This window comes from Chelonia mydas, chromosome 5 (genome assembly GCF_015237465.2).
Source record: "Chelonia mydas isolate rCheMyd1 chromosome 5, rCheMyd1.pri.v2, whole genome shotgun sequence".
In the NCBI taxonomy this organism is placed as follows: domain Eukaryota; kingdom Metazoa; phylum Chordata; order Testudines; family Cheloniidae; genus Chelonia; species Chelonia mydas.
In genome coordinates, this window is record NC_051245.2 from 70,247,247 (window position 1) to 70,262,111 (window position 14,865).

The window sequence follows — 14,865 nt, forward strand, 5'->3', positions numbered from 1 at the left end:
AGCCAGCTGAGCTTTCTCGAACTACAGCAACATCAGTGAGACAAGACAATTAGGAATGATTGTTGGCTTGATCCCATAACCACTGTGACTTCATTTGCATCAGGAGTGTTGGCAGAACATAATGCAGTATCAACAGCTAGCTTCATGTGGCCATGCATCTGGAACTTGCTGTACCCTATAAAGGCCTGTCAAATCCAGAAGTTTATTGGAAACATCTAAAAATATTTCCTACAATAACTATTACTAAGAACACCACTGTGTCCCTCACATCTGAGAAGAGGTGCAGCCATGGCACTTGATCTGACATCTCTGCAGTTGGGCTTGCTGAACAATGCATGAGCCATAATTCTGCAACTTCCTGAAACCATTCGCCCTCACCTTCCAAAGTGTTTGAAAAAAGCAATCTCTCCTAAATAAAAAACATAAATTAGCTTATGCAATCTGTCAAACTCTCTTAAATCTGTTGCAATGGTTTGTTTAGACTGAAAATCTTGTTCTGCTCTGCATTGCTAACCTCAAAACAACAGCAACAATTTAAAGACTCTAAATTAGATGATCAAATTTACTGTGTAACTTTGGTTTCTCTTGACCATCTACATAATATTATGGTTTTATAAAGGGAAGCATTAAGAATGGCATAAAGCAACAGTAAATCAAGCCTTCTACACTACGTCCGCTATAAGGTGCAGATGCCATACAACTTTTCCATGGCAGCACCAGGGAGATGCATTTCTTTCCCCTGTGATTCAGCAGATTTAAGTAACTGCTTTCCAAATCATGGCCTGACAATCTTGCGATTTCACGAGTAATGTCTCGTCTTTCTGTGCACATTTGGAAGCATAAGAGAGACGTTCATGGTAAAAAAAATCCTCACTCTTGAGTTTTTTTTATTAACAGAAAAGTAATAGCAAAATAGAATAACTTGAAGCCCTACACTAAGACTATGTCTACACTATAGAGTTTTGCAGACAAAAGTTATGCCACTTAAATTAAACCGCTGTTGCATGTCCACACTATGCTCCTTGTGTGGGCAGAGTGCATCCACACTAGCAGCTCTTGCATCGACAGAGAGAGCAGGGCACTGTGGGTAGCTATCCCTCTGTGCAACTGGCCGCAGGGTGCTTTGGGAAGGATTTGCAATGCCTCATATGGCAGGTACAGTGTCACATGATGTTGGTTTCTCAATCGCTTTGTTCCATGGGCATCCTATTAGATTGCCAGCTGCTGTTCAACTGAAGTGTAGGGTGGAGGAGGGGAGAGTGTGTGTGTGTGTGTTGGGGAGAGAAAGAAACAGTGTGTGTGTGTTGGGGAAGTATGAGAGAGACTGTGGGGGGGGGGGGGGTAGAGTATATGTGAAAGAGGTAAGAGTGTGTGCTGGGGGAGAGTGAGTGTGTGGGTATGCTGTCTCTAAGTTCAGACAGCAGCTTGAGCAGTCTCTCCACACCCCGCACCCCCAGCAGCGGGCCGCACTGTCTGTAAACCTAGCGAACATGCCTGGTCATGGTAAGGGAGGTAGGGGTATCAGAAAAGGAGGCGCTAAGTACCATAGAAAGGTACTGAGGGACAATATCCAGGGTATTATGAAGCCAGCTATTCACCATTTGGCTCGTTGTGGGGGGCGTGAATCATAGAATATCAGGGTTGGAAGGGACCGCAGGAGGTCATCTAGTCCAACCCCCTGCTCAAAGCAGGAACAATCCCCAACTAAATCATCCCAGCCAGGGCTTTGTCAAGCCTGACCTTAAAAACTTCTAAGGAAGGAGATTCCACCACCTCCCTAGGTAACGCATTCCAGTGTTTCACTACCCTCCTAGTGAAAAAGTTTTTCCTAATATCCAGCCTAAACCTCCCACACTGCAACTTGAGACCATTGCTCCTTGTTCCGTCATCTGCTACCACTGAGAACAGTCTAGATCCATCCTCCTTGCAACCCCCTTTCAGGTAGTTGAAAGCAGCTATCAAATCCCCCCTCATTCTTCTTCCGCAGACTAAACAATCCCAGTTCCCTCAGTCTCTCCTCATCAGTCATGTGTTCCAGTTCCCTAATCATTTTTGTTGCCCTCCGCTGGACCCTTTCCAATTTTTCCACATCCTTCTTGTAGTGTGGGACCCAAAACTGGACACAGTACTCCAGATGAGGCCTCACCAATGTCAAATAGAGGGGTACGAGCATGTCCCTCGATCTGCTGGCAATGCCCCTACTTATACATCCCAAAATGCCATTGGCCGTCTTGGCAACAAGGGCACACTGTTGACTCATATCCAGCTTCTCGTCCACTGTAACCACTAGGTCCTTTTCTGCAGAACTGCTGCCGAGCCATTTGGTCCCTAGTCCGTAGCGGTGCATGGGATTCTTCCGTCCTAAGTGCAGGACTCTGCAGTTGCTCTTGTTGAACCTCATCAGATTTCTTTTGACCCAATCCTCTAATTTGTCTAGGGCCCTCTGTATCCTATCCCTACCCTCCAGCATATCTACCTCTCCTCCCAGTTTAGTGTCATCTGCAAACTTGCTGAGAGTGCAATCCACACCATCCTCCAGATCATTTATGAAGATATTGAACAAAACCAGCCCCAGGACCCTTGGGGCACTCCATTTGATACCGGCTGCCAACTAGACATGGAGCCATTGATCACTACCCGTTGAGCCCGACAATCTAGCCAACTTTCTATCCACCTTATAGTCCATTCATCCAGCCCATACTTCTTTAACTTGCTGGCAAGAACACTGTGTGAGACTGTGTCAAAAGCTTTGCTAAAGTCAAGGAACAACACGTCCACTGCTTTCTCCTCATCCACAGAGCCAGATATCTCGTCATAGAAGGCAATTAGATTAGTCAGGCATGACTTGCCCTTGGTGAATCCATGCTGACTGTTCCTGATCACTTTCCTCTCCTCTAAGTGCTTCAGAATTGATTCCTTGAGGACCTGCTCCATGATTTTTCCAGGGACTGAGGTCAGGCTGACTGGCCTGTAGCGCCCAGGATCCTCCTTCTTCCCTTTTTTAAAGATGGGAAGCACATTTCAGATCTCATTTACGAGGAGACTCGGGGAGTGCTAAAGGTATTTTTGGAGAATGTGATCCGAGATGCTGTTACTTACACTGAGCATGGAAAGCAGAAGACTGTGACTTCCAGGGACGTTGTTTATGCGCAGAAGCACCAGGGTTGTACTCTGTATGGATCTGAAGGCTAAACCTGTGTCAGTAATTCTCAGAAAACATCTATAACCCAAAGGGAGAACAACATTCCACAATAATGGTTCCGATTCCCTCTGATTTCTCCCACAGCCTCCTCAGCTACATGGAGCAGCATCCTCAGCAGCTCTGTGAGCTCTCCAGGCTGAGGAATGTCAAAGCTTCCTGGAGCTTTGCAAGGGGAGGGGCACATGCCTGCATAGGTAGGTGCAAGGCAGCGAGTTCAAAACAATGAGCAGACCGGTCACGGCAGGCATTGTGGATACTGGGGGAGGCCAGTTCAGTTGACGTAATAAATGGCAGTGTCTATACCAGGGGTGGGCAAACTTTTTGGCCCGAGGGCCACATTGGGGTTGCGAAACTGTATGGAGGGCCAGGTAGGGAAGGCTGTGCCTCCACAAACAGCCTGGCCCCCGCCTCCATCTGCCCCCTCCCACTTCCCACTCCCCCCCTTAAATTCCCCCAACCCATCCAATCCCCCCTGCTCCTTGTCCCCTGACTGCCCCCTCCCGGGACCCCCCCCACACCCTGACAGGCCCCCCCGGGACTCCCACGCCTATCCAACTCCCCCCTGCCGCGCTCCCTGTCCCCTGACTGCCCCGACCCCATCCACACCCCCGCCCCTGACAGGCCCCCCCGGGACTCCCATGCCTTTCCACCCCGCACCTGTCCCCTGACTGCCCCCTGGGATCTCCTGCCCCTTATGCAACCCCCCCTTCCCCATTACCATGCCGCTCAGAGCAGCAGGAGCTCGCAGCCATGCTGCCCGCAGGAGCGGCGGACTAGAGCACTGGCAGGGTGGAGAGGCTGCGGGGGAAGGGGAATAGCAGGGGAGGGGCCGGGGGCTAGCCTCCCCGGCTGAGAGCTCAGGGGCCAGGCAGGACGGTCCCGTGGGCCAGATGTGGCCCGCAGGCTGTAGTTTGCCCACCTCTGGTCTATACTGACACTTTGTCACTTTAACTTTGCTGCAAAAAGCTCTATGCCTCTCGTCAAGGTGGTTTGGTTTTGTCGGCAAAACAGCACAGTTTTGCCACCAAAAGTAGCATTGTAGTGTGTACACCTCCACTGGTTTGTCAGCAAAAGGCAGCCTGTGCAGACAAAACTGTGTAATGTAGACAAGGCCTAAGCCTCTTCCCCAGACTTAGGCTACATCTACACTACAGCTGGGATCGACACTCTGAGATTGATCCACTGGCGGTCGATTTAGCAGGTCTAATGAAGACCCGCTAAATTGACAGCAGATCGCTCTCCCGTTGACCCCTGTACTCTACCCATGACGAGAAGAGTAAGGTAAGTTGACGGGAGACCCCGCAGTGTGGACCCCATGGTAACTCGACCTAAGGTAAGTCAACTCCAGCTACGTTATTCACGTAGCTGGAGTTGCGTAGCGTAGGTCGACTTACCACAGTAGTGTAGACATTGCCTTAGTTGCTCCTAGGACCTCTCTCTTAGAATCTCTTTGTCCCAACCCACACCAACATCCCTTATATTCAGGTTGGAGTAGAATGTGCCACACCTATCCCAATGGAGGCAGCAGTAATTAACCAACATTTCTGCAGGGTTCCAACACCTGCTAACAGAGTGGGGCAAGAGCAGAAGCCTGACATGTTGTTACAGGAAAGTATGGAAATGACAGGAGCGAAGAATTGATTTTCTTTCTTCCCACTGTCTTTAGAAGCTGAATGGAAGCTCACCTTGTTCACAGGTTGTTGTTTTTTAAATGTATTGGTCTGTGAGAAAAAAGTAGCTACAATGACCATTAAAGGAAAGCAAAATAAGAATTAATTATTCACTTACAAATATTTATTATTATCATTACAGCGGAATGAACTCAAATATAAGTGGAGAGAGGTGTTGTCTAGGGATCTGAGCACAAAGGACTCTAATGTGGAATGCCAAAGCTGCCACGGGTGGGGAGAAGTTGTGCGTAGGTGATCTATCACAGTAGCAAAACCTGAAGACACTTTGCCTTCAGGGGCATGCACACCATAAGGGCAACAGTTGCATCCTTTCAAAGGTGCAGTGTATTGTACATTTAGTGTCAGATTCAGTTCTGTGTCCCACTTTGCTCTGGATGTTGAAGCTGATCTTGTGTAGATATATACACATACTTAACCTTCTATAGCATCTGTCAACAAAGAAGAATACCCTATGATTTAAATATATTTTATAGTTTAATGGTTTCAAGATCTGTCCAGAAATTTCTGTGATGGGTTTTACAGAATTTTTCTTCATTTTCTGATACAGGATCAACCTTCGTTGATGGGAAAAGCCTAGCAACTCTGGCTCTTCCTGTGCTTTACTCTTTAGCTTGACTTTGCCCATTTACAGAGTGGGACTATATGAGTAAGGGGTATGGTTTGGGCAGTTACTTTCATTCTCAAAAGAGGGCATGCTCTCTGGAAAACAGACCAGGAGGAACTGAATATGAGACTTATTTATACAGGTAGGTGCATGGTTGAATATGGGATCAAAGAGGTTGCTCCACATAGAGAGACTAATATGAATTATTTTATATTTAAATTCAGACTAGTTTGTACTGTCCAGAGACATCTTCCAGGATCCTATCACCATCATTACCTACAGAAGAACTTGCACTATTTACCTATTCATATAATATTAATGCAATGCAATTATATTTATATGCTGAAATTACAATATATGGATATTATTACCTTCTGTAATTTAAGACACACCAGTTTACGCATTCACACAAAAATATTTTCCTGAACATATACTTTAAACAAAAGAGCTCCTGGCTTGATGGCCATATGGACTTTAGTGAGATGAAGAAATGAAACAGCCATTACTGAAAAACATGCAGGAAAATGAGCAAGAAAACCCACACAGTGCTACATGGGGAGAATTTTAAGTAAGTATAACCTATAGAGATGTGAACTCTTCACTTTTGGTTTAAAATCCTTAACTGGCCAAGGATCGAGGAGTTCACGTCCCAGTAAGCTTGGCAGCTGAAAAGTACTGTGGGGTCCCAGCAAACTCCTTCACGAAGAAGTGGCAAAAGGCCTTTGCCTCTCAGTAAGCTAACAACAACTGATATGGACAGATAAATGAAAAGAATGTTCCTCTCTGGTGAAATCTAGAACTTACATGAAGAAATAGCTGGTACTTACTGAGTAACGTCTTAAAAGAGGAGTGTCCAAATTTTGACATTCAGTGAGTATGCAACACTTGTTCGATTTGCACCAATTTTGTATTTCATGGGAACTGCTGGTGAAAGCAGGTGCAACTCTTGAAGCCAATTTCAGTTGCACCTCTATAATGGATTTAATTTAGTCTTGGTTGTGTTGTGGATAGCATAGAAGAAAGATAAAAATGGGAATGGGGAGTGGATTGCTTTGCCTTACACTCTCCTATAAGTTGCTTTTCCTGCTACTGCTGCCCAGTTTCCAACCCCCTAGTATGCATGTTACACTAATTTTGCACACTCACTGAACCTCAATCATAGCAAGTCTAGCTACACCACTTTTATGATTAACTCATACCCAATGTATATTGTACACCACCGTGTATAGCACTTCTGAATTTGGCCCAGACTTCCATAGGAGTTGCAATACCTTATTGTTGTTCCTTGTAGTCGGTCAATCTTCTTATTTAATTCAGCGATAATGCTGTGAAGCTCTGTGATTCGTTCCTCATAGCGTAGTGTTGTTCGCTCCTGTACATCTTCATGCTCTCTCATTAGATGAGATTGTTCACACTAAAGCAGAAAAAACAAAGTACAAAGGAAGAGGATGGGTTTTAAGATTAACCATACTGAGATTAGATGTAAGGCAAAGTTTTATGTGCATTAATGGCTCCCCTACCCACCAATCCTGACACCATTTTTCAATAGAGAGAGGAAAATAGTCTTTAGAGTGGCCTTCTAATTTGGTACAACCCAGGGCTTTACAGGCAACATGCCAAGAGCCCAAGGATTTCATCTAAATTCAATAAAATAAACCATACTGCAGCTGCCCTCATCTTGAATATAGTGTCACCCACCAGTCAGATCAGCCTGGAATATCACAAACTGGGACCTATAGTCTTTGTGAAGACTGTCATCTGGGAAGAACTGTCTGGGCTTTTCCCATGGTTGTCATGCCTTCCCATATCCCACAAGAAGATATTATGTTGGGGGCCTGCAAAGCCATCACAGTATGATGATGTGTTCTAGCACTGGATTTTATGATAGAATGCAATGACCCTATGCCAAAAAAAAAAAAATCCCTCCAAAAACCTAAACCACAAGACATTGTGTGGTGATGTGCTAGATACCATGCCATGAAGTTGTGACTGTCAAATCTGTTCCACCAGACAGAGCTACAAGAGGTGCCAATTCCAGACACAAGCAGTGTACTGTAACACTCTGACATACATCTTAGGCTTCCCAAACATTTCAGGGGCATCCAAGTGTTTCATGAGAGATCAAGGAGAGACTTTGGCACAAAATAACAGAAATGTGGCTGCCACTTTTCCTCCACCATACTGGTTGAAACAATATAGTGGGGTAAACATGTTTAAAATAGACAAAGCCTAGAGAATCTGTTAGTAAGCCTTTTTCCTTCCCATTAGGATTTTCTTTTTTCGGTTTAAGAAGGTACTTTGCATAATTTACTCATTTATAACATAATAAAAAGCTTGTCATTGAGCCATGAAACAACAGACCTATTGCTTGTATTACTGTATGCTCCACACAACCCTGTCTAACTTTCCCTCCAACAGCGTTTCAATTCAGCCTCGTCATGGTTCCAGATGCCAGAAGCCACATGCATTGCAATTACAGCACTAGCCATGGTACACATTAATTAGGCTTGGTAGCAGACTGGAAAGGGCAAGACTTCTAACCTGCTTCTGACCCCATGCAAGAATCAGGCAGGCCCCTGCCTCTCCTGCAGTCACACAATGGAGACTGCTCCTATTAAATGAAATCTCAAACTTACAGTGATCTATGCATTGGTACATCAACTGAACATATTCAATGCCTTTTTAATAAAACTATTTCTAAATGCTAAATCAGAACTAACTACTGCATGAATCCTCCTGCATTTTTATTTTACTGAAAGTGACTTGCCCTGAATATCACTCTATATGGAATTAAAATACAGTAAAGTAACACAATACATAACACATACAAAATTCCTATCTACAGTTAGGGGTCTGACAATATTTTCATAATAGCCCCCTATTTTCTTAGGTTCATAACTTATGACTTGGGATCATTACTTATATGAAAATAAACTTCCTCCAAACTGAAAAATGATTTAAGCTTGACAGAAAATTTATTATCCACTTTTTTTTTTTTTAAGAAATCCATTTCAATACTTTTAAATTCCTAGAGTACAAACACAGTGCAGAATAGTCGTGTTGTTTTTCATTCTAACTGCTGTGAAATATGCAATGACTTTCACACTATATCTACCTTCTAACAAGATAATCAATGTTAGAATTTAATTGACAGGCCATAGTGATCATCTGTACTATGGATACATTATATTTGTATTTATTATTTTTGGAAAGGGAGGGGAAGAACAAAGATATATATACATATAATAAGGTCCGAGTATATAATAATTGTTTTAAAATGTAAATACAAATTCATCATCACAGAATAATAGAAATTATGGATGGAAAATAGGTGAAGCCATCTAGACCACACCCTGTGCAGGACTGTTCTCTACAGTGTTCTTTGTCCAAAAGAAGACTGCACTAGCTTCTTGCCAGAAGTATGATGGCCACATATAATTTACACAAAATGGAGTTGCCTTCATCTTTAATGTAGAGGTACAGGATACTGACAATACATGTCCCATTATGCCGTGAGATTCATCTTGTTCTTAGATCAAAGGCACCAACTTTCGCAGAGTGGAACTCCTCTTGGATGAAGTCTGTCCCCCTGTGGATGTATCTCCATACTAAAGATGAGGGCAGCAGAGGGCCACATTCTTGAACTCCAATGAGCCACATTCAGCCTTCAGGCCGCACACTGGCTACCTGACATAGCTATTATATACAGACATCACCATATCCTCTTACTTCTCATACACTATCATGAAAGGCTTTATTTCTCTGTTCCCTTGCCTCCCCATCTCCCTGATACTTGATCAAATAACCAGTCCTTCCTTCAGAGTATAAAAATACAGGGGAAGAAAGTATCAGATAAAAATGTTAAACAGTTTAACAAAAATGCTAGACACAGATTACGCCCAGGGAAAATGGAAAGAAAAAGCGGCTTACTGAACCTTTCTAAACCAAATTTCCTGTGACACACTTTAATACCCACAAACACTGTCTCAGTATTCTCCAGCCCAGTGAGTTATCTACTCAATGTGGGGTTTTTTAAACTGAAAGGATATTTCAGACGGAGGGTGTAACAATTATTTTCTGACAATAAATAAAAAGCCTACCACACCGGATTTCATCTCTCTAAGCTGGGCACGGAAAAGCTGAATGTTATTTATCTTGGCTGAAGATGTACTGACTCTCGCTAATGGACTTCAGCTACAGCACCAGGCTTGCTTTCTCTCCCTCACTCTCTCAAGTCATTGCACAGCCACCATTTTTCACAATAATCTTTACTTGGTGACAGACATATGATGAGTAACAAAGAGGAAACAATGTGAAACAGGGGAAGTGTATGCACCTGAAGCAGCTTTAAGTTTTTGTTTAAAAGGGTCCTTGGCCTCCCTGGGGCAACAGAAAATGGGAAAAAGGAAGGGCACAAGGTGGGGACCCAACATGCTTTGCCGTGGTTTCAGCACGAATGATCTGAAGGAAACCTTGTACAACCTGGAGGATGATGTGGTGTTCCTGTCAGGCAATAGTGATTCTCCTCTGAGAAGGGTAAAAGTATGCGAAAGGAGACAATACAACCTATTATGCAACGTAGAATCCAGAGACAGAAAGAACCATCTAAACCATCTGTCAACACAGGACTGTACCTCTATTGGCCAATTTTTGTCCCTAGGTTTAAATGTGCCACTAGTACTTTTTGATATATATATTTTTTCAACATTCAACCTAAAGTTTCTCTTCATTAATTTCACCAATTATTTATACCCCATTTCATTATGTTAAATTCCTCTCTCTCCTTGTTTCTCATATTCTTCAAATATCAGATTTATCTCATGCACCTCATAGTTGTTTCTTATCCAAGATGTACATATTTAGTTCTTTTAATCTCTTCTCACATGTCAGTTACTTCCAGTTATGAGATAAATGCCTCATACCCTCTCTCTTTCTCCTCAGCCTTGTTTTGGTCTCATATCTAACTTTCTGACTGGAATTATTAATGGTACCACTTGGCAGAGAAGGAAGACACAAGAACAAGCCATGGATTCCTGGAGGAGTGTGCACATCAAGAGTAGTTGCCAGGAAGAAAAAAGTGTTTCCAGTAAAGTTTTTAGCCAAAGTGACCCAGGGTTTCTGGGACAGGCCTCAGAGGTTACTTCATTACAGAACTAAGTTACCATGCTTGGGAACACCTTTGGCACTTTAAAGTCTGATCTTCTGGATAAAAGGGAGGTGCTGGGAAACAATCATCAGACCAATAAAAAACGTGAAGTGAGAGAGAAGAGAAAATACTTCAACCTCAGGATGTTGGCACAAGTAGGTGTAACTGTTATAAAGTGTAGCAACCTGCAGTACAAGAAACACTAACAGTATCATCATTTGCATTACACTTATTGTACTCAGCTAGAGGATAGTACCAAATCCTAATCTCAGTGCTAGAGTAACAAAATCCCCAGAGTCTCAGACACCTGCCTGAGGTGGAAGTAATCCCAGTAACACAATATTTTAGGAGGAGTACAAGTCATCACCTGAATCAGCTACAACAATAAATTTGTCTAACAAGTTCTTAGGAGCCAAACCTTTGCTTAAACAATATTGTATTTTAATTTATGACGAGCGGAAGCTTTTAGGATGCCATCAGTTAATTCTTGTCTCTTTTATATATAAGCAATATTCTGGTGGCCTGAGCCCCTTCCTAACAAGACACATGGATAAGAATTAATTGTATGGGGGTTTAGTCTGTGTAATGCTTGAGGCTGAATGAGAGTATAGGTAAACCACATCTACTTGCTATTCATTTAAACTCTAAGTACTATTTCTAATTATTTGTTTAGCTCAACTATTGATCTTGATTCCATGTTATCCAGCAAACCAGAAGAGTGCAAAAAAAAATGGCAAAGTTGAATCTTCTAATCAGAACATAGAGTATGGCTTTTGGAATTGCCTCTTGTCTAGGAGTTCAGTTCTTTAGTCTTCCACTCTGCATCACTGCAGATCAGAGAAATGAATACTGTAGTCCTGATGGAAAGGTGTAATTCTTGTATGTAGAGCAGACACACTGCTGTAGTATTCCAAAAGGAAGCAGCAGTAACTAATTTCGGATAAAATCCTTAATTACAAAATCCCTCGTTTCCAAGGTCATTTTAGCATTAAATCCACTCTGATTTTTTAATTTTTTTTTAAGAGAGAGTAACAACATTGACAAATTCTGAGTAGCATGATGCATCTTGGGAATGTAGTCCTTTAGGAATGTATTCTCTGAATAGTCCTACTCAGGAGGAGGACCACCTTGAACCAACTTTGGAAAAAGAAACATTTATACAAAAAACAACTGTACATGGTCTGTATTTTTCTGTGTTCCCTCAACTTTAGTTTTAACTGCTGGATCAGACAAAAACTGAACTAGAGCTTCATGAACATTGGCTGTTTCTGTTTGCACTGGTCCCAACAAACTTCTTCTTCAGTGCTTACCTGTGTGGCTTTTTATCCCCTTTTACCTTTGCTTAAAGCTTCAAATTAATTTGAACCCAAATGACACAACTATCTTCTCACACTGTGTTTTACTTAAGCTCCATACACTGCCTATGGATTATAGTTTGGTTTAGACTAAAACCAGAAGTGGACCTCCATACATCTTTGAATGACACATAGTGGATTGCGCTTGAGGGAGATGGGAAGTCATTTTATAGATAAGGGAGGAGAGTGGTTTTAATTTTAGTTTGTACTTGCAGCAGTTTGCAGATTTGTAGGAAGTTATTCAGAGTGATATGTCAGAGGAGATGCCAACAGGAATATATAGTGGGTAAAGGGCCTGTTCCTGTCGTCTCTGCTGAATCCAAAGCACAAAAATATGTCTGGTATAAGGCACTAGTTACGGCTTGTCATAAACATACCGCTAAGGGTAGCATAAAATCCCTCCTTTACCTGTAAGGGGTTAAAAAACTCAAATAACCTAGTTGGCTCCTGACCAAAAGGACCAATAAGGGAAGAAGATCCTTTCAAATCTGTGGGGGGAGGTTTTGTTTGTGCTCTCTTTGTTGTGCTCTCTTGGGACAGAGAGAAGGACCAGGCAGGGAAAAAAACCTCTCCTAAAACCCTACCTGAAATAAGCATCTAAGATTACAAAAATTGTAAATAAAGCAAGGAAATGAGTTAGATTATCTTTTGTTTTAGCTTGTGAATTTTCCTTATGCTAAGAGGAAGCTTTATTCCTGTGTTTGGCAACTTTAAAGTTTTGCCTAGAGGGGAATCCTCTGTGTTTTAAATCTTATTACCTGTAAAATTACCTTCCATCCTGATATTACAGAGGTGCTTCTTTTACTTTTTTCTTTATAATACAGTTCTGCTTTTAAGAACCCGATTGGTCTTTAGTGTCCTAAAAACCCAAGGGTCTGGTCTGTGCTCACCTTGTTTACCTATTTGGTTGGTATATTATTCTCAAGCCTCCCCAGGAAAGGGGGTGAAGGGGTTTGGGGGGATACTGTGGGGAAACAGGAATTCTAAGTGGTCCTTTTCCTGAATCTTTGTCTCACTCACTTGGTGGTGGTAGCAGTACTCGTCCAAGGACAAGGAAGAATTTGTGCCTTGGGGAAGTTTTTAACCTAAGCTGGTAGAAATAAGCTTAGGGGGTCTTTCATGTGGGTCCCCAGAGTTCTGTACCCCAGAGTTCAGAGTGGGGAGGGGACCCTGACATGGCTGCTTCCCCTATGGCACAAAGGTGACCTGGTTTTTAGAGTGGGAGGACTTGTGGAAGAACTATAGATCTTCAGAAGCCACTGTACATTGACCAAAGGACATTTGCTAACCGCAGAGTGGTGCGAAAGCGTAGGTTAATCCCAACAGGATCCATAGATTGAAGACATAGGGAGGTGCAGTTTAGGCAACTGGCTCTAACCAGTGTGCAACAACCAGAACTCCAGAGTCCTCTACTAGGGCGTGCTGATTGCCGTGGGCATGCCCAGCACTGGTGCCCCAATTTCCTACAGTTATATACACAGCAGTAATATCTGGTGTGGCACATAAGAAATCAAATCACTGACAGTGAAAAAGGAATATTCAGCAGCTGCTAGCAAGTGTATCCTCTAGTCTCTCTGTGGATCACCACTCGATTATGTAAATAATACTTTTTTTAAAAACTACAGGAGATGAGAATCTATGCATGCCTCCATTTAAGGATCTAATATACACAGGTCAGCCAGATCAAATGGTAATGAGAAAGTAATTCAAACTAGTATTGGTGGAAACAGCAGAAGTGCGCAGATAGAGAGAGCACAGCCAGATAGAAAGAATCCAGCCAGGTCCCAAACTCTCAGGTATTTTACAGTATAATGACTTACAGTGCCAGAACAAAAAAACAAAACAAAACAAAAAACAAGTAACAACAACAAGTGGAGGAAAAACTGGAGAGAGAAAGAGCAAACAAACATTAGTGGAATTATAGCCACTAATATAGCTGACAAATATCCCAGGGAACTGAGCTCTCTGTCTCTCTAGTCTGTTTCTGATGGCCACCTCTCCCCAGCATTGCATAATTGAAGTAAAGTCAAAATATAAGTAAACAGATATGTTCTGTGTCAAGACGACTCTGTATAATGTAGAACACACTGGAGAAGAAGAATTCTGCACATGCAGTGTTTTCACAAGATGATGTGCATGTACATGCTGAAGTGGCCACAAATTTCATACGCCACTATCATCATCCTGTCTGTGTTCTCGAGACTTTTCAAGAACCGTGACAAATTCATTCAGAGGGGAAAACGGGACTGGAACATACACAATGTGTACCGTACCACACTAGCCCCAATGTCTAACAGTATGAACCAAGGTAAGGAGATGAGCTGTGAAGCCACTCAGCTATCACCTTCTTCAGCTTGTGCAACCATGCAGATTCAATGTGATTTCTTGAAGACTACAGAGAAGGTATAGTTGCCACATCCTACTGCTGACCCATTCAAAATTTTCTTTCTTAAAGCAGACCTATGGAGTGCTCTTGACACTTGTACGTCAGTGTCAGACCTCTGACTAACATACGTGTTGTGAGAAACTGTCCTGCTCCCAGAGCTGCTCAGGGAACACGGCACATTTGCTGGAATAGTTCTGGGACAGCTTTTGTGGAGAAAAGCATGTGACTTAGTACTATCTGTCAGCAGCACCTCATCCTGGAGCTTCTCATCCTCTGAGCGAGAAGGGCAATAAATTACCTGCCAGGGTTTTACTGAGTAAAAGGGCCATGGCAGTTAGTCTCATCCAGAATTGTCTGAGGTTGTGCAGTTAATTCCTGACCTCAATCTTACTTTTTCTAGGAGCAATGGAGATTTAGAAACACAAAACACACAATTAGCTTGCAGAACTCATAAGCACAAAATACCATTGAATCCAAGAGC

The 14,865-nt window shown here is 42.7% G+C and overlaps 2 protein-coding genes across 7 annotated transcripts in view; one reads left to right on the forward strand and one right to left on the reverse strand.

Moving 5' to 3' along the window:
- MCC (MCC regulator of WNT signaling pathway) overlaps positions 1-14,865 on the reverse strand; it is a 348,703-nt gene that overhangs the window by 87,856 nt on the left and 245,982 nt on the right. For all 6 annotated transcript variants that reach the window (XM_043546969.1, XM_037901552.2, XM_043546967.1 and 3 more), the window contains one exon: positions 6,769-6,911. In XM_043546969.1, the coding sequence (XP_043402904.1) occupies positions 6,769-6,911 (143 nt within the window). The remainder of the gene's footprint in view (positions 1-6,768; positions 6,912-14,865) is intronic.
- LOC114018370 (histone H4-like) lies at positions 1,315-3,192 on the forward strand. The gene is made up of 2 exons (XM_037901554.2): positions 1,315-1,620; positions 3,008-3,192. The coding sequence occupies exons 1-2, from the start codon at positions 1,491-1,493 to the stop codon at positions 3,190-3,192; spliced, it is 315 nt and encodes a 104-aa protein (XP_037757482.1). The 5' UTR covers positions 1,315-1,490.

What these genes read in the sequence shown, in the direction of transcription:
- LOC114018370 (XM_037901554.2), top strand. Translation starts at nt 1,491, where the DNA reads ATGCCTGGTCATGGTAAGGGAGGTAGGGGTATCAGAAAAGGAGGCGCT. An exon ending in TTTGGCTCGTTGTGGGGGGC is followed by an intron (nt 1,621 to 3,007) that starts GTGAATCATAGA and finishes CCTTTTTTAAAG; the next exon opens with ATGGGAAGCACATTTCAGAT.